The sequence below is a fragment of the Harmonia axyridis genome, chromosome 2 (genome assembly GCF_914767665.1).
Source record: "Harmonia axyridis chromosome 2, icHarAxyr1.1, whole genome shotgun sequence".
Taxonomy (NCBI): domain Eukaryota; kingdom Metazoa; phylum Arthropoda; class Insecta; order Coleoptera; family Coccinellidae; genus Harmonia; species Harmonia axyridis.
In genome coordinates, this window is record NC_059502.1 from 48,805,475 (window position 1) to 48,824,845 (window position 19,371).

The 19,371-nt window shown below is 34.9% G+C and overlaps 1 protein-coding gene across 1 annotated transcript in view; it reads left to right on the forward strand.

The window, feature by feature from the left end:
• Positions 1-17,205, forward strand: part of LOC123672859 — an 80,549-nt gene extending 63,344 nt beyond the window's left edge. Inside the window, exons 5-9 of the mRNA XM_045607177.1 lie at positions 2,532-2,708; positions 2,772-2,951; positions 4,180-4,362; positions 8,622-9,051; positions 15,973-17,205. Coding sequence (XP_045463133.1) covers positions 2,532-2,708; positions 2,772-2,951; positions 4,180-4,362; positions 8,622-9,051; positions 15,973-16,357 — 1,355 coding nt within the window. The 3' untranslated portion in view covers positions 16,358-17,205. The remainder of the gene's footprint in view (positions 1-2,531; positions 2,709-2,771; positions 2,952-4,179; positions 4,363-8,621; positions 9,052-15,972) is intronic.
• Positions 17,206-19,371: the final 2,166 nt, after the last annotated feature.

The following is a 19,371-nucleotide window of genomic DNA, read 5'->3' on the forward strand; positions in this document are numbered from 1 at the left end:
GTTTTTCGAAAAAGATTCTTTCAAATTTTATCAACAATTTTTTTTCCAAACTTCTTTCTTGCAATTTATACAAGTTTCCGAACGTCGCAATAGATACGAAATAGCCAGATATTGATTTACAAAAACGCATATTCGATGCTAATCCTTGGGCATTTTTTGCGCCAAGTGCTGCGCACAGCTTAAATTTAACTGAAAGTGATGCTACTAAGGTTTCAAATGAAACAGTGGACTCTTTTGATATTGTACAAGAACTTTATATATATTTATCTTCATCCACAAAAAGAGTGGAATGTTATAAAAAAGCATGATACTCAGTTACATCTGAAACCCCTCAGTGATACTAGATGGTCAAGTAGAATTGATGCTAAAGTTTCATTTTATTCAAATATGTGATAGCCTTTTAAAAATAGCTGAAAATGATACTTTTAACATAGAAACTAGACATAAAGCAAGTTCTCTTTTATTAAATATTCATTCTTTTGAATTTATTTGAAGTATAATAATTTCTTATGATGTTTCATTCCAGATTAATATTGTTAGCTAAATGATGCAAAGTGTAGCGATTGACATCAAAGTGTGCCAAAACTATTTGAAGAATTTAGTTGATCATTTCAAAAATTACAGGGATGATAATATTCTCGAGGAAAAACTAGCGGAAGCTGGAAAACTAGCGGCTGCTCTTGAGATAGATCAAGGTTTTTCTCCATTATATACTGTTACACGAAAGTATAAACCAAAATTGTTCGATTATGAACAGACGGATGAGGCACCTCAAGATCCAAAAATCGCTTTAAAAATAAATTTCTTTTTGAAAATAATTGATCAAACACGAAGTTCCTTAAATAGTAGGTTTGATATGATATCTGATTACGATAACGTTTTTTGTTTTATTTGTGATATTCTTAAATTAAATGACAAATATCTATTAAAATGCTGTCATGCTCTTCACAAAAGCTAACTGATCAGGAAAAAAAGAGGCTGACGTGAAGGAAAATTATTTATTCAACGAGATAAAAGCCCCAAGATTTTTTTCATTATCTGAAGCGAAAATCCTCTTGAAATTCTACAACATATATTTGAAAATAATCTAACTTCTTCTCTACCGAATCTTAGTATTGCCTCAAGAATCCTTCTCAATTCACCCGTGTCTGTTGCTTCTGGTGAGAGATCATTCACAAAATTAAAAATAATTAAAAACTATTTGAAGGCTACCATGTCATAAGAAAGATTTTCTGGATTGGCAATCTTAGATATAGAGCAAGAGATAATCGATAAAATTGATTGATTGATAATATAAAAGAATTTGCAGCAGCCAAATCTAGAAAAACATCCATTCAATTTCTGGATTGATCCTAATTAAATGTTTATGCCTTTATGAATAATTTATAGAAGAATACAGCTTGAATTTTGAATGACATTTGGAATTTATTATGTTACAACTAACACCATAAAGTTCTTAAGGCAATGAACGTTGCTGATAGATTTTCAACCATTCTACACTGAATTGTCAATAAAACTTAAAAACAAAAATTCCGATTATCCAGCAGTGCTTTTCTCCACCTCCCCCCTTTAAGGTGCGCCAAAATATGTTCCGCACGCGGGCGTTGATGTCCCTTGCGGGGGTCCTGCATCCAAATTTATCCCAAAGAGTATAATACTTGTAGAGAGTCAGATAATTAATGATATCAATTAAAAGAGTAAGTCTCATTAGGCTGAAGATGCAACGGTTGAACCTTGAAACTGAAATTTTTTTAGATTCTTTTCGCATACATACTTTCGAATAATTTTAACTTCGCTATAGGAAAATATGAAAAAATATTTTGTTTCATTGAACATTAAATATACCGGGTGTTAAAAAACAAAGTTTGAATATTTTGGAAGCTGATTATAGAATTCAAAATAAGTAAGACATTTCATATAAACATGGGTCCACAAATGAGCTGTTTTGGAGATATGAGCGATATTCGGTTTTCAAATTAACTACTAGCGCAACCAAACATGATATTCGATCATCTCCATCTTTCAGATGCCTTGTTTACTGAACTTACAATTAAAATTATTCTAGTCGGCCATTAAAACAAAATACAGTTGACATCAAATATTTGGTTTTGTTTACTGAACTTACATTAAAATTGTTTTTCAGTCGGTCATTAAAAAAATCACAGTTTACATCAAACCTTTCATATGACATTTACGTACTTTTATTGAGTATTTTGCATCTGATTCGAGTTGTTTTCTATCTTTTCGGAAGAGTACATAATTCCTTCATGCGACGAAGTACTTCCTGCATTGAAATGCACGGTGGTCATATGGAAAATTTTCTGTAAAACACAAGTCAACACGTGTCTGCGATTACAGTTTCTCCTTGAGGGATGTGTCCTTAAACTTTTTCTTTGATTTTAAACAATTCCCTTCATATTCCTCTTCATATTCAATACATATATGTTATTACGTTCTATATGTTCATACCCTGTAGCTTACAGAATAAACCATTTTATTATTATTATTATATTTAAATTTACTTCTTGCAGAACCTAAAGCTTGTGGACGGCCGGAACAACCACCAAACTCAACAATGTTGGCTGAGAACTTCGATGTTGGTACGACAATCGAATATGAATGTGACAAAGAACATATTCTTGTTGGAAGAAAAACCAGGACATGTCTCGAAACTGGTTTTTACGATGCTTTTCCACCTACCTGTAGACGTAAGTGATTTTATTAGTCTCTCAATTCAGGTGACCACTTATCACTTATCTTGTTTTATGCAGAAATTCAATGTGGATATCCTGCCGACATAGCAAATGGAGAATATTCGTTAGTGAACGACAGTGTTGGTTACCTCAGCAGAGTGGTTTATAAATGTGATGAGGGGTATAGACTTGTGAATAGAGCAGAGCTAATTTGTGATGTAGATGCTCGATGGAATGGCCCACCACCTAGATGTGAGCGTAAGTATTCTCAAGTAACACAATAACGAAGTTTCATTCGATTGGATCGTTATTTTATTTATCATTGAGAAAAACACACAGTCGATTATAAAACTTATGTTCTGATGAACCAATAGAATCCGTAAATTGATAAGTGAATATACTACTTGACGACGTGGTATAATCGTTTTGGTGTTTCGCCTCCTGCTATATTGTGATCATTTTCATAGTAACACCCTTGGACGTTCGCCAAAAAGTCAAGCTCAGTGAAATTTCATTGAATTATCAAAATGCAATGCTTTGGTTATAGTTATTGAAATTATTCGTTATATAATCGTAACGAATACCACTCGATCTGCGCTCTCGTGATGTATCGCGAACTACGTCTGTGAATCGGTGTAGCTATAATCGAATATTGTCAATGCTCTTGTGATATTATGACTGAAAATATAATCAGTTTCTCAATCAAAATTTGCGATCTCATTTTATTATATTAAGATGTTAAGAAGTGCTAAACGATTGAGATCTATATATCCCGTTGTATTTGAATTATTTTTTAACTCTTTCTTGACCTTCGGTTCACTCATAAGAATTATCTCACGTTTTTAAGGTATCTATATGCATTAGAAAATCTTTGATGTTTCTTTATATTCCAATATCAATTAATATATACCTGATTGCTTAGTTCATGTTGTCGATAGAACCTTGACCTTGTTATATTTCAACTGAAAATTCCTAAGGCCGAAGGAAATACTTTTTTCCTTTACTGATTCTTCCAATTCGGCTCGGTTGAAAAGATACAGGCTGTTGAAAATCCATAGAAAATGTAATTTCAATTCTATCTCGCAAATGGATTAAAATCGAAGGAAATGATTACCAAAATATAATTTTGTATTGAAGTGATGAATCTTTTCCGAACACAAAATTCCATCAAAGTCCCGCCAACCGCTTTACTAAGTGAGAAAAAAATCGAATCGGAAAAAATTTTTTTCTTTTGGCCTCAGGAACCTTCGGTAGAAATATATTTCCAAGTCAAAGACTTGCCCTGCATAAATGAAAAGGAATCTCATCGGTTGATATCGCAATATTACCTGCAACCTTGAAAGAAATTTTTTTCATTGAATCAAAAAAATATTTCATAATGAAGAAAAAAATAAACATTTCTTGAAAGTAGCAGTATAGAAAATAAAAATTCAGTTCGAATATTTATTAACCGAATTACTCAGAGAGAAAATCAATTTTTTTTCAGTAATTGAATGCAGCGGCTCCTTAGAAATCGAAAACGGCCACTTTGAGCTCATCAACAAGAACGAAACAGTCTTCGGGACAATAGTGCGTTACACATGTACAGCCGGCTACAAGCTCGTTGGACCACGACAGATTACCTGCCTGTCTAATGAGCAATATGATGCGCTTCCACCTACTTGCCAAGGTACTGTTATTTTTATTTGTATTCTCTGACTTACTTTTCTTGCCTGAAAAAACACGCTCTTTTAGCAAGGAAAGTAAATATAAAAGGAGGACGATTCTACTCAAATTATTGTTATTTCGTATGTTTTCGTTTTTGAATTTTCTAGACTAGAGCATAGGTACTTCGAATTAACGAAATTTGGAAAATATCAGCAATATGTATTTGAGTTTTTCGATTGCCTGGAATAGATTAGCTGCATTTGATTAGTGTTGAATTCTGAGAAACCTTGACCTTTGCGTCTGTATACTTGTCATCATCACGATTTTGATCTTTGTAGGTACTCGTTTGGATTACGGCGAATGTATTAAATTGAACCGGACGAAAATTCCATTGTAATTCATCATGATGGAGAATCTTCTTCAATAACCTATTTTCAATACGACTTCGAAGAATTAATCGCATTACGTGGTCCATATTTTCAATTGTAAATTTCTGCTCCTTAATGAAGTTACATTTATCTCTTGTATAAATTCCTTAGATGAGTTGTTTTGATGACTTTTAAATACATATCTACAGGGTGGGCAAATAAGCGAGGTAGAGACTTGCGGTAAAAAATGTTACCACTAAAGTGTACAAGAGAACACACTGGGAATTGTTTTGAAGTTCATACCTCTACCGCTAGGGGGCGTAATAGCTACCGTCGAGTAGAAAAATGAATTTACTTGAAAATGTTTCATATGAAGTTGAAGAAAAAATATCATCACTGTAATCCTTGGAAAAATCTCTATCTTTTTGAATTGTCACTTTCGATTTTACGACATCAAATAAGGATAGGTGAAAGGGAGAAATCTGACTGATTGAAACGCCTGTAACTTCAGTTTGGCTCAACATTTTTGAGCAAATTAGATCTCGTCTGAAAGATAATATATTGTTGATTGAAGACAAAATATAGTCATGATAAATTTGTTTTTGCTGTTTTCGATAGGGGGCGCTACGTCAGAAGTTCATTGTTTTGTTCATTTTACTCCGAAATTTCAAATGTAATGATAGGATTTTCTTAACAGAAACAGAGATCCATCAAATTTGCATGAAAAAACCTGAAGGTCGCAAAGCGATAATTTCAGGCGTTCTGAAGTTATACCTCTGAGAAACTGATGCAACTGATGCACTGCGAAAAACCAAATTGTGTTTTTAAGTTCTAACAGAAACAGAGATCCCATCAAATTTGTATGAAAAAACCAAAAGGTCGCAAAGCGATAGCTTCAGGCGTTCTGGAGTTATGGACGAAACAAGATATTCTTCAACTGATGCACTGAAAAACTAAATTGTATCTTCTTTCGGCCATAACTCCAGAACGCCTGAAGCTATCGCTTTGCGACCTTTTGGTTTTTTCATACAAATTTGATGGGATTTCTGTTTCTGTTAGAACTTAAAGACACAATTTGGTTTTTCGCAGTGCATCAGTTGAAGAATATCTTCTTTCGGCCATAACTTCAGAACGCCTGAACTTATCGTTTTGCGACCTTCAGATTCTTTCATGCAAATTTGATGGAACTTCTGTTTCTGTTAAGAAAATCCTATCATTACATTTGAAATTTCGGAGTAAAATGAACAAAACAATGAACTTCTGACTTAGCGCCCCCTATCGAAAACAGCAAAAACAAATTTATCATGACTATATTTTGTCCTCAATCAACATGATCAACATGAAATTTTGCAAAAGAATTGTGTTTTACACCTACACCAATTATCTCAACCGGTCACCGAATTATTAAGTAGTTTTTTCAATTACAATTTTTGAATTATCTCTGGTTTTGATGACACGCGATAAAAATTAAATTTGTTTTGCATGGAGCTTAAAATTGTTATTCTACATCTTCTAAGCGAGTTCACTTTTTGGACATAACCTCACATTTCATGGGCGCGCCGTTATGGGTGTAGCAAGAAACATAAGGGCCAAATTTATAGGGCTCCGCAATTAGCCCTGAATAGTGTTGCCCCACCTCCAGAGCTCCATTTTCTTGAACTTTCCATAAGTTTCCTGTGATCACCTTGCACAAAAATTCAAATTTCTGTTATTCTTATTATGAGGAAGAATATCTATAATACATAGACATATTATTTTGAGTGACCTGGAAGTACAAAAATGATATTTCTTTATATTTCTCTGTGATATCCAAACATTTACCCATTTACTTAAGCGGTTGTTTACTATATTATATATACACTTGTAGTAACTCTCTCCTAATCCAGCAAAGTCACCCATAGCACGCTGTAATTGTCAGTTTACGGGAGAATACTGAAGCCAAGCAATGCCGAGCGCGGTTAGGACTTAGATGGGAGACACCGCATGCTATAAGCTTTAAGTTTATTTCCTTCAGGGGCAAATTCGCTATAGAAATGGAAGGTGTATTTGGCAGAAAGTCATCATCATCTCAATTTTTCTACCCTCTAGAGGGTGCAGTGATACTAATTGTTGCGGGTATTTATTTGAATTTGTTGCCTCCACGCGCTTCTCTTGGGCCAAGTGCCTCTAGGTCTCGTTCCCTCGACTTTACCCTCAACCACAAGATTTTCCATCTCCCCTGTTCTTCTGACAATGTGTCCGAAGTATCTGAGATACGCTTCGTTTTTTTTTACCAGTAATGGAAATGACCACGCCGGATCCGGACTATGAGGCGAATGCATAAGAACCACTCAACGAAGCTTCCGGACCTTCTGGCGAGTCACTATTGATGTGTGGGGCCTTGCTTTGTTCTTCCAATAGGAATAATTCCTATTGGAAAAATCAGAGTTCATTATACAAGAATTTAATGTTCTATATAAATACGAGGGTATTCGTTTTTATTTTCAATGATGAAATTTTGGATTAGGCCAAGAAATAATGAATTCAACCATCCCCCACGTTTTCGCAGATAACGTTTCATAATGTGTAGAATACGAAAATCGAATTGAAAAATAATCATTTCCTTTTACATAGCAAAATATATTGATACATTTAGAGAAAATAGTAATTTTTCGGCAACCGTCCGGGAAGTGAGCACTTGCCGGACGCTTTTTCTTTGAGAAAGTAGCATTTCCCGGCCTAGTCCGGAAAGTACTTACTTCCCGGACTAGGCCGGAAAAGAATCATAGAATCCATAGCAACCGAGATAACGGCTGACAGTTCATATGAAATTAGTTGTCAAAAATTTGCATGTTATTTGATCACAATCGCAATAAAATATGGAAAGCAGCAGCGATAGTGTTATTTTACATGGTTGCCGAAAAAATATTGTACGCAACACGCCCGAAAATGGTTTTTTTGGACTCACAGACTTCCAGGACTCGCTTACGCTCGTCCTGGAATTTTGTCTATTCGTCCAAAAAAACCCTATTTTCCGGACTTGTTACGTAAATTACTATTACGTAAAAAGTCCGGAAAATAGTGTTTTTTTGGACGAATAGACAAAATTTCAAGACGAGGGTAAGCGAGTCCTGGAAATCTGTCCAAAAAAACCATTTCCGGGCTTGTTGCGTACAATATTTTTTCGGCAACCGTGTAGAATAACACTATCGCTGCTGCTTTCCATATTTTATTGTGATTGCGATCAAAAAACATGCAAATTGTTGACAACTAATTTCATATGAACTGTCAGCCGTTATCTCGGTTGCTATGGTAATGATCAACTGCATTTATTAAAAATATACCTACCAAGATTTTCATATTCACAATGACACAAACGAGGTGATGCTTTTCCGGCCTAGTCCGAGAAGTACGTACTTTCCGGACTAGGCCGGGAAATGCTACTTTCTCAGAGAAAAAGCGCCCAGGAAGTGAGCACTTCCCGGACGGTTGCCGAAAAATGTATTTTTCAATTAATGAAAAATTTGTTACAAAATCAATTGTATTATACTTTAGTTGGATGGGAACATTTCTCCCAATCTTTCTAACATTGTGACCAATAATGTTCATCCTTCGTTATTCATAAACGAATGATATCAATATTCCCGGAATATCCGAAATTAAGCCAGGCACACTACAAAGGAGCTTAACTGAAGGGTTTCGCATTGAATGTGCTTAAGTGCCTACCCCTACCCCTTCTGATCTAATTACCGTCGGCGTCTCTTGGTAACTAAGAACTCGTGTTCTCGTTGTTACCGGGCCAATAGACGCTTCAACAACTGGGTTAGAAATAAATTGTATCATAATCCTTCAGAAAAATATTTAGATTATGACTGCATACAATCATTCTTCCGACTTAAGCATATATCGATTAAACAAAAAATATTTTTTATAGAAGATGGATCAACCCCATTGCCCACAATTGCTACAAAAACTACCACGAAAATCACCAAACCTCCAACTTCAAGGAGAAGAACACATCCCCCTCGACCAACAACAATACGTGCCGAAATGGATATATTGAAAATAAACAAAACTACCAGAAGAACCACTCCCAGGACCACCAAGATGCCCTCAACAACAACGACAACTCAATTTCCGCAACTGGTAATAGCGGGTCACCCTCAAGATAATGAAATAGCGGGAAGTTCAAATATTCAACGTGGTGAGGCCCCCAATGTTAATGTTCCTCTTTCGGTCGACGGTGAACGAAGAGAGCCTCTTGGTGCGAAGCTGAACCTTGGAGCAGTCATAGCGTTGGGTGCTTTCGGGGCTTTCATTTTTTTGGCAGCAATCATCACAACTATAATTGTTCTAGTGAAAAGGTAAGGTTATAGTGATAATTTAAGTCGCAAGTGACAAGTAAGTCACCCATAAGAATGTCCTATATAGATCTGTGTTGTACCTATACAAAATTTTCTATAATTGGCCTGATTTTTGTTATTACCTGAAAGATATTCTACTACGCAAACCTCAGCATCGAAATCGAGATTGGAATTCACTGATCGATTAAAGATTAGTCTACTAGACAAAGTAGTAGTGCAGACTATAAAATGAAGATTAGACTACAACATTTTCTTTCGAACCATTTCATATTTTCAAATTGCCTTGAGTACCGTGGTTGCATAATATGTATATTATCATATTGATGTATAATATATTTTATATATATGCTCTGCGTAAATAATTGACAACATGATTTGCCTATACAGTGGACCCCCGGTAATCCGGCAAACATTATGCAGGGCAGTGTCGGACTATCGAATTTGTCGGATTATAGAGTACTGCCTAAGACCCCTATAGTCCGGATTTTTTTACGAAAGAGTACCTTGTAATCCGACAAATTACATATCTAATGACGAGAGTCAATATACAGTGGACCCCCGGTAATCCGGCAAACATTATGCAGGGCAGTGTCGGACTATCGAATTTGTCGGATTATAGAGTACTGCCTAAGACCCCTATAGTCCGGATTTTTTTACGAAAGAGTACCTTGTAATCCGACAAATTACATATCTAATGACGAGAGTCAATATACAGTGGACCCCCGGTAATCCGGCAAACATTATGCAGGGCAGTGTCGGACTATCGAATTTGTCGGATTATAGAGTACTGCCTAAGACCCCTATAGTCCGGATTTTTTTACGAAAGAGTACCTTGTAATCCGACAAATTACATATCTAATGACGAGAGTCAATATATTTTATACGTACATATGTATGTACTTTGAAGTACAAATCAGACTTAATTTATGTAATTTAGTAAATTAAATAACAATTGAGAGCTTACGTTTTATTATAAAATAAGCATAAATGCACATACATACATATCTACCAAAATAATCAAGAATTATTAATCAAAATCATGTAGTGAATACTATATCAAATTATGAAGCTTTGAAATATTCATCAATGTCATGTCATGTCGGATTACAGGGGGCGCCGGATTAGACAGGGGCCGGATTATCGGGGGTCCACTGTATTTTATACGTACATATGTATGTACTTTGAAGTACAAATCAGACTTAATTTATGTAATTTAGTAAATTAAATAACAATTGAGAGCTTACGTTTTATTATAAAATAAGCATAAATGCACATACATACATATCTACCAAAATAATCAAGAATTATTAATCAAAATCATGTAGTGAATACTATATCAAATTATGAAGCTTCGAAATATTCATCAATGTCATGTCATGTCGGATTACAGGGGGCGCCGGATTAGACAGGGGCCGGATTATCGGGGGTCCACTGTATTTATAACTCTGGCAACAGGGGGTGATAACAGAGATGTAAGGAAGAATAGAGTAGTAATTTAGCATTAGTTTTGGAACTTTCATGATAATTAATAAGTTCTCATTTCCAATTAATCTGAATTAATTCCTGATATTAAACAACATCCAATAAGTCTGTACATCAACACAAAAAAGGGACAAGTTTTAAGGAGTTTCGAGAAGAAGAACTTATCCTCAAATTAGTATCGATTGCCTCTAGAAAGGCTTACATTTAGATCACGAAAAAAGAAGTCAGATTCTAAGCTACGAACACAGGATGGTGTTTCTAACCAAGTCAAACACATGAGTCAGCAATCGCAAAACATGGATGAAAAAAAAGATTCTGTACAATATGAGTCGTTTCCAAAGTAAAAAAACTTCAAATTTTATAGTTTCGCCTTCTCTCTGACAATTGAGGTGTTTCATCCCGAGATCACTGGTGGAACCTTCAGTTAGGCAACCCAGTGTTATCTCGCCTAATACACCTTTCCTATCCATCGTGGAGGGGTGACTCTGCCGTAATGAGCCGGGGACGTATTACAGTGCGGCGCGAAGCCAATAATGCCATCTATCGGGCATGCACGGACAGTCACTACAATATAAAAAAAATAATGGCATTATAAGGAAAAGAGGTTTCTATCGTTCATAGCATTTGGGCTTCTTCTATCAAAAACACTAGAGTAAAATGTACTGAAAGTGGAGGATACAACCACCACGCTGATCACCAGCATCTTAAGTTATACAATCCTTAATTTGCACTAGTGTGTAGTGATGCGCCATAATTATGGAAAAAGCGTCAGGTGAAATGTCTAATATACCACTGCTGAAAAAAAGCATGGAATCTTCTGATATTGAAATATAAAATAAGGTAAATTACCAAAGCATAATATTTTGATGGTTTAACAGACAATTGTTTAATTGTGAATCCATCAAAATATTGTGCTATTAGAATTAATTTCAAACATCAACCAACTTTTCTGAGGTGAATTATCTCTTTGTATGATACAAATATTCTATTAGATGAGTGAATCTTTTCACTCATTGTTTTTACACAATTTATTCTGGGGATAGCTGAATATCTTTTTGGGTCTATGTTACCAACAATCAGATGGGGTTATTTAGCACACAACATTATATTATATAAAGTTCCAAAACAGAAATACTCAAAACGTCATCGCAAACAAACGTTGTTCAACATTTCATTCAGACACATTATATTGCCGAGCAAAAATCATCATCATAGTTATATTCCATTAAGAATATTTTTATTATTATGTAGGCGTATAAGGAAGGAGTTTTCTATTTTTAATTTTTTTATCACAACTCTCCTAGGTCCCTGTAAAATCTCTCAGAAGCTAAGGGCTTGTACATTCACAATCAACAAACAATTTCTCAATCCATATATATCAGCATTGCTTTTGTAATCAAAGTATGAAAGCCTTGAAAAAATGAATATTAAATTTGTATCAGAACACAGATCTTTGTCTTTTTAGATTTACTTTCAAATAACAAATTATTATATTGCTGCATTATTAATGGCTCTTATACTCATTCTTCCATACTTCTTACGCTGTGTCCTACGTGAGCGAATCATTGCGAGCGATTAGCGCGACGCGACCAAACGCGATATATCAAACATTGGAATATAATAGCGCTGTCCTACGTGCAGCACGTAGGACAGCGCTATTATATTCCAATGTTTGATATATCGCGTTTGGTCGCGTCGCGCTAATCGCTCGCAATGATTCGCTCACGTAGGACACAGCGTTATGAAGAGTCAATAAAAGAAATTTCATGGAAAAAATCATTTTTGGGGGAAGGCAATAATGAACAATTGATATGAAATAGAAAGGTAGCAAGCTTCTCATAAATATCAACCCCATATTAAGAGCTAAGCAATATTGTATTTCTTTTTGTGTACTACTTCTCAGCTGCTGCTATTTGTCCACACCACGTAAGACAAAAACTAACATTACATGATATCTTACAAACTTTCATCTTTCCTTCTCAACATTCATCTCACCCCAATATGTGATATCGCAGTGCGGGTGGTTCGAACCGTTCCTCTCATCGACTGCCTGCAGCCAGTGCCATGCCTTCCCGGTGGTATACGCTCTTAGCACTGCCGTTCCCCGACCAGCAGATCGGTAGAAGGGAGTTCACCCGGAATTACCGGACCCATAGGGCTGGTTACTTCTCCAACCCCATCTAAAGCTCGATTTTGTGCCACGACGAATACAGGTACGACCCGACCCGCACTGCACTGCATGAACCCCTCTAACTATCTCCTTTTCTTGCACAATAACACGCTGTTTATATGCTTCATACGTATGTTCTTTTCTTCTTTTAGGAGTCCTTGGAATTGGAGATGTCGAAGCTTTGTTCATGTCATTTTATTTTACATTGAAGTTGTTGGTTGTGTCTAATTTAGGAATCCAGAAACTCTTTGCATTATCATTCTGCGGACATATTTTCCACTACTTCCTTGTTTGGGTTCTATTAGCTATGTATTGAACAATTTAGTTCAGCTTAGTGGTCTTGTTGTATATTCCTTTAATCTAATGCTAGCATTGAAAATATAGTGAAATTGAAGTATTTATGGAGAAATTTGTTCTGAACCCCTTCTCGACAAAAAAAGCTCTATTGCTGATTTTATATCAGTCAGGATTTTAAAGGAAACAGTGAAATACATAGCGAAACATATTGTATTCCTGATTAATTTTTCAGTTACAACTGGTATGTTTCCTACTGTCTTGAAACGTGAAATCTATTAGAAAATAATTCTTATAATGTAGCCGACTATCGACCCATTTCCATACAGTAGATATTTTTCTAAGCCCAATGAACCGTATGACAAGTTTTCTCTAAAAATTCAATATTATTTCCAGTTGTCAACATGGGTTTAGACCTGGTATTTGGTTTATCGTTCTCTGGATTATGGTCTCCTTGTTTTAGGAGTATTTTTCGATATTAGAAGGGCATCAGATTGGCTAAATCCACCGTTTATTGTGAACAAGTTGCATAATCTCGGATTCAAGGCGATATTTCTTAGTTGGATTTAAAGTATCATTTCAGACAGGAATATGTCTGTTTAAGCCTGTAATTCATTTTCTCGCGTATTCAAGAACGACTTGGAGGTTGGCAGGTTGCTCAGGGTTACGTATTGGGCCTTTGCTTTTTTTACTCTTAATCAATGATTTGCTTAATTTCATTATACGGCACTACGAGCTTTTCGTTCATAGTTTTCTTGAGTGGTATAATGCTTATACTCTCATGGTTAACATCCCTACGTCTGAATTATTGTTATCTGAATTAAGATCTCTTTAATTGAATCTATTTCAATTTATTGCTTGATTAAAGGGTTTATGTCCAAAAACTCAGTTAAATTTGTAGATTTATATATATAATTGGAGATGGACTGATCATATACATACATCATGAATGTAGGAAACTGAGCTCGTCCTTTTATGCTGTTCGACAGATAAGACAGTCGCTTCTCCTTGAATCCATTATATACAAATATTACAGATTGTATTTTACCCATATTGCCTATAACATCATAATATGTGGAAATTCTATGGCTTTTAATAGAGTATTCATATACCAGAAACGTCTCATCAGAATACTTTCGAGTTAGTTTTCTCGTGAACACTGTAAATCTTCATTTGCCTTCTAGAATTATGTATAAAAGCTATATGCTAGAGACAAAAATCTGCCTTCAAAATTATAAAATATTTCATTGTTACTCTGTCTTTGTCCATTTGGCCATCCAATTTCATTGGTCTTTCAACCGAGGTTTTGGGAAAGTGCAGTGAGGAAATAATATTTCTCACGGTATGAGCAATACAAAGTTTTCAAATTCAGTAAGCTATGATGAATACGCTAATTCATATGTTATTATATGTTCAACAGTATCAATAAATTATTATTGAGTGTTATTATTATGAATCTTAACAATGAAGCAACAATATTTTCTGTGAAACGATCATGCTCCTCTAGATTCAGACTAAATGATGAAAAAAAACTATATGCAGCACATAATATAAGCATTTTGTCCTTTTCTATTAAAATTTTTTATTTCTTCTCTTAACACAGGCCAATAGACATTTTTGTGGCCGCGAATTTTCAACTACTCCTGATAAATTTTTGGGTGCAGAATCGAAAATAGCCCTCAGATTTTGTCTTTCCATTCTATTTTTGAGATATGCTACATTAGGCATTCTTTATTTTTAACTTGGGTATATTTCACGTTAAACTATTTTGATTTCCAGTTCAAAAAACTTCAAAATTTCCTTTAGGTGAATTTCTAGCAGATAGGCAAGATAAACTCTTTTCACAGTGACAGAAATAGTTTTTCTACTTTTTTCAGTTCATTATTTTGATAACATACATGAAATGATGGAAATTGACACAAAATATAACACAGTTTCACTTGCCTAAACACAATAATACACTAATCGAGTACGACTGAGGAAAAATGTTCCTGTTTCAAAAATTACTTATCATGATGTAGATGTGGTAGAGGAGGGTCATAGGCAATTTCAGAATAAAATACCTAATTTATTCAGAGTATGGAATTGAGCAAGGGCAGTTATTCTAGTATAAGAAAGTGGAGTCAGGTATAATTCCAGGTATTTATTCGGCTAATCAAGGACGTAGCGAAAAAAAAATCTGGGGGAGAGTCCGTTGACTGAAGCTCTAAAGAAATATTGCTATCAATAAAAATAATAATAAAATAGAAAAAAGTTAGCAGTAGTTTCAGTAAAATTAGAAATCTGTTTTTCTGAAAAAATTTGGGGGGTTCCGGACCTCCTGCGACTAATTACATTCTAAGTTTGAGTAGAAAATTCCTAATTTGGCCGTTAAAAGTATATGCATTTCTTCATTCTTGACCAGTACCTGAACTACATAACATCAATTAACCTTTATTTCAACAATTAGAATTGATATAAAAAATCTGGAGGATTTAAAATCAGTTGTTGGATTTCCGGCATATTTTTTTTTCTATTCGTTTCCCTGTGTTATTCAGGTACTCAATTCCCAACAGAAATCATTTGGAACCTATCAAAGAAAATTTCCAAGCCTTCTGAAATTTTAATGATTTTGGCATATATATAATCTAAATATTGTATGAAAAAATCGTTCATTTGCTGCCTGGTCTTTCCTTCTACAATCAGTTAGTTGTAAAAATACTTTCTGTGCCAGTCAGGATATTGATCGCCAGATTATTAACGACTTCCATTTTGAAAAAAAAAAGTTTTCATGTTAATCCAACAAAGCATGTTCCACTATTGTAGATTCGTCTGTTAGATATAGTAGACAATATCGTCCCTGATTCGTGCTTGAAAGAGAATTCCGTTATTTTTTCATTAAAAAGAGGGGTTTAAACATCTTGAACTATCTTCTTCAAGAACAATTGCAATAAAAAAATAATTAACTACAAATCGAATTTCTGCTTTTTTCTCAGGAATCACAGTGCCAAACATTACAGACATCGAGCCTCCCCAGATTGTAACACAGTAGCCTCTTTTGATTCTTCCAGTTCAGAATCTAGAAATGGTTTGAACAGATACTACCGACAAGCATGGGAGAACCTACATGAATCCGCAGGGAGTAAATCGAGATTAAATGCAGCTAGCTCCTCTACACACCCTCCCCAAAGAAGAAGTGAAAGTATGGACGACCAGTTCAGAAACTCTGAGAGGCAGAAAGACGGCTCTGAATTAGTAGTCAACGAATTATTCAACGGTAGCAAGAGTTCTGAAAAGAAAAGACATCATCATCATCATCATCATCACCAAAGTGGGAAGGACCCACGACCTCCACCCAGCAGAGAACACAGGAGATACTGAAAAATCAGTTCGCAGAATTATTCCCAATGAAATTATTTATTATTACAACAGACAACGAGGTCCGGAGGTCTTTCCCATATAATTGTGAAATCTGGAAGGGAAACGTTATCAGATGTCTGTAAGACCAGAAACTATTTGAATTCAGTTACATGACATCTATACGACCTATCTAAAAATCTGTAAATAATTCTATTTTTGACCGATGTATCATTTGAGATGTTTCAATCACGAATTTATCAATATATTCTCTTTTTTCGACTGATATTGAAGGATGATGCTATTTAATGTTATTATTGTTATTTACTTGTGATATTGAAATAAATTCATTCCAACCACAATATTTATTGATGTGAAATATCAGGATATTCTAACATTACTTTCATTTGTTCTAAAACTTTCATTTAAGTATTATTTAGGTATAATAGACTTTTCAATTTCACTGCTCATGTTATGTTATGCATACGATTTTTAAATAATTAAGGTAATGATTTAGGGAAGGTAACCAGGTTATAGTGCCATTCAATTAGGCATCATGATTAAAAGCTGATTGTTCAGATGAAAAGAATTTGTTCACTAAACCAATGAGAATTCATCGTAAAATCTTAGCAATAGCAAAGATTGATGGATTCTCCCTTAATATACTTATGTATACTTATTCAAATTTTATCTGACCGATCGCTTTTCTATGTGTATTATTGAAACAAATAATCGAATAATCATATAGAATGAAAGATTGTAAAAGTAGGTGAATTATTCCTTATCTCGTAACATGAATGTATGATTTCAAGTGTATGAGGAAAAACGATTATAAATTATAAGATATTGAGAAATATATTTTTGTTGCCTAACAATGTTTTTTCTCATCTATCCATTTCATCCTAAAATAGCTTTTCATGAATTAGTAAATGAAATTAAAGCTTTTCGGTACAGAAATTCAAGAGTTCAACAGAAACATAGTTGAAAAATTGTACAGATGAGTGGGGAGCGCTAATATGAACAAGTAAGTTAAACGGGATAAAGAAGTTCGTCCACCTCACAAAAACTGAAACTAAAAAATGCGGAAAGCCTGACCTGAAATTAGAAATTTTTGAACGCTCGTCATTCATGTGAAAAACAAAAAATAAGGTAAAATATCTTCGTTTGAGAAAATTGTTATTCAAACCTTAAATTTTTGCCTGACAGCTTCAAAAGGTAATAAAATATAAATTTTCATAGCGGTATCTCATGAAATATGACAATTATTAAAATTAACGTCATTGAATTCTTACAAAACAGTTGCCATATGAAATGAAGAATTTTCAACAGAAAAAAGCAATATTATTATGAATATGCAGATTTTCGAAAAACACCCTGTAACTATGTAACGGTAATAGCTATGTAGTTGCGGTTTTCGCCAATGATTGATCAATGATGATCAGTTTCCGTCTATCCAGTATAGAAATAGGACTTCCCATTCAAAAGTGTCCGATTTCGATCAAACTGTATGCCTTCACAAAACGCATGCATCTATGCGAAAGTTTCAAGTGAGAGCGCAATCCGAAGCTGTCCACCCAATCGGCAAATGGTAGAATAATAATGTTCGTACCGTTCAATCGGTAAGCACTCTTGTATACTATTATCAAGACACTCATAGGCCGGCCATCCACGTACAGTTGAAACTGTCAGTTTCGACTGAACAGTTAAAACTGTCAGTCGAAACTCTACGTGAGTGGGTATTTCAGTCTCAGTTCAACTCGAATTTTTCAACTGAACAGTTCAACTGAGAGAAATGAAATTGTTCATATTTTTAACTGAAATGTTTAACTGAACTGACAGTGTGTGGGGGTTCAACTGTGGAGTTCTCAGTTGATTTCGTGTCGAGCAAGGGTGCGCATCACAATGTCGCGTAAAAATAAGTTTCTGGTATTATTTTTCCGAGGGCTTGAGGAGATATTCTTGTAGAAAATTTCAGGCACTCATACGAGCGTCCTGTGGCTAAAAATCTCAGAGTAGTAGCTAATCTTTCATGTATGAAAGATTAGCTGCTACTCTGAGATTTTTAGCCACAGGACGCTCGTATGAGTGCCTGTAATTTTCTACAAGAATATGTAAATGCTGTCCACAGATGCTCCAGATTTTTTCGAAGCCTCAACTTTTTTTTTTTCTTTGCGGTAAGCAGATCTCAAGCTGTTTATTTTTGACAGCACCGATTTCTTGGTCGTACCAGGTTCCATTTCTTCCAACTTTTTCGCCAGTCTGCTGTATGCCTGTATCTTTTTTGGCGCGATTGTGATAATCAGCCGATGTCACTTGCCATAAACAAGGTTCCGACCTATATAGTTCGATAAAATCGACTATAACCTGGTTATGTTTACGCGACATTGTGATGCGCACCCTTGCTCGACACGAAATCAACTGAGAACTCCACAGTTGAACCCCCACACACTGTCAGTTCAGTTAAACCTTTCAGTTAAAAATATGAACAATTTCATTTCTCTCAGTTGAACTGTTCAGTTGAAAAATTCGAGTTGAACTGAGACTGGAATACCCACTCACGTAGAGTTTCGACTGACAGTTTTAACTGTTCATGTTCATTATAGAATGATTGCTTCAATGTGAAAACTCGAGCCTCCAAGGGCTCCAAGCAAAGCAATTTAGACGGATACAAGCGATCTTTTTTCATGATTATCTTCAAAATGAATTTCTGTAAAATCTTCAAGCTCACAAGAGGGTATATGTGGTGTCCATTCATGGGGGCAATTGGTTCATGACGACAAAAAATTTACTCGTCCTGGAGCGGGCGTCATTGCACTCACATGGTTACATGACTCAGCACAATTGTTTTCATTCGTTAATATTTAGTGTGCAAAACCATTCTTGTCAATTGTTTCTTGGTCTTTTCTTCAAAATTCTTTATTTCAGTTGCATGATATTCACCAGAGGGACGTAGTTCATGATCATCCGTTAATATTTTTCACAAAGTTTTTATACCTTTTTATTCTCGAATATACATTATAAGCAATAAAGAGTAAACC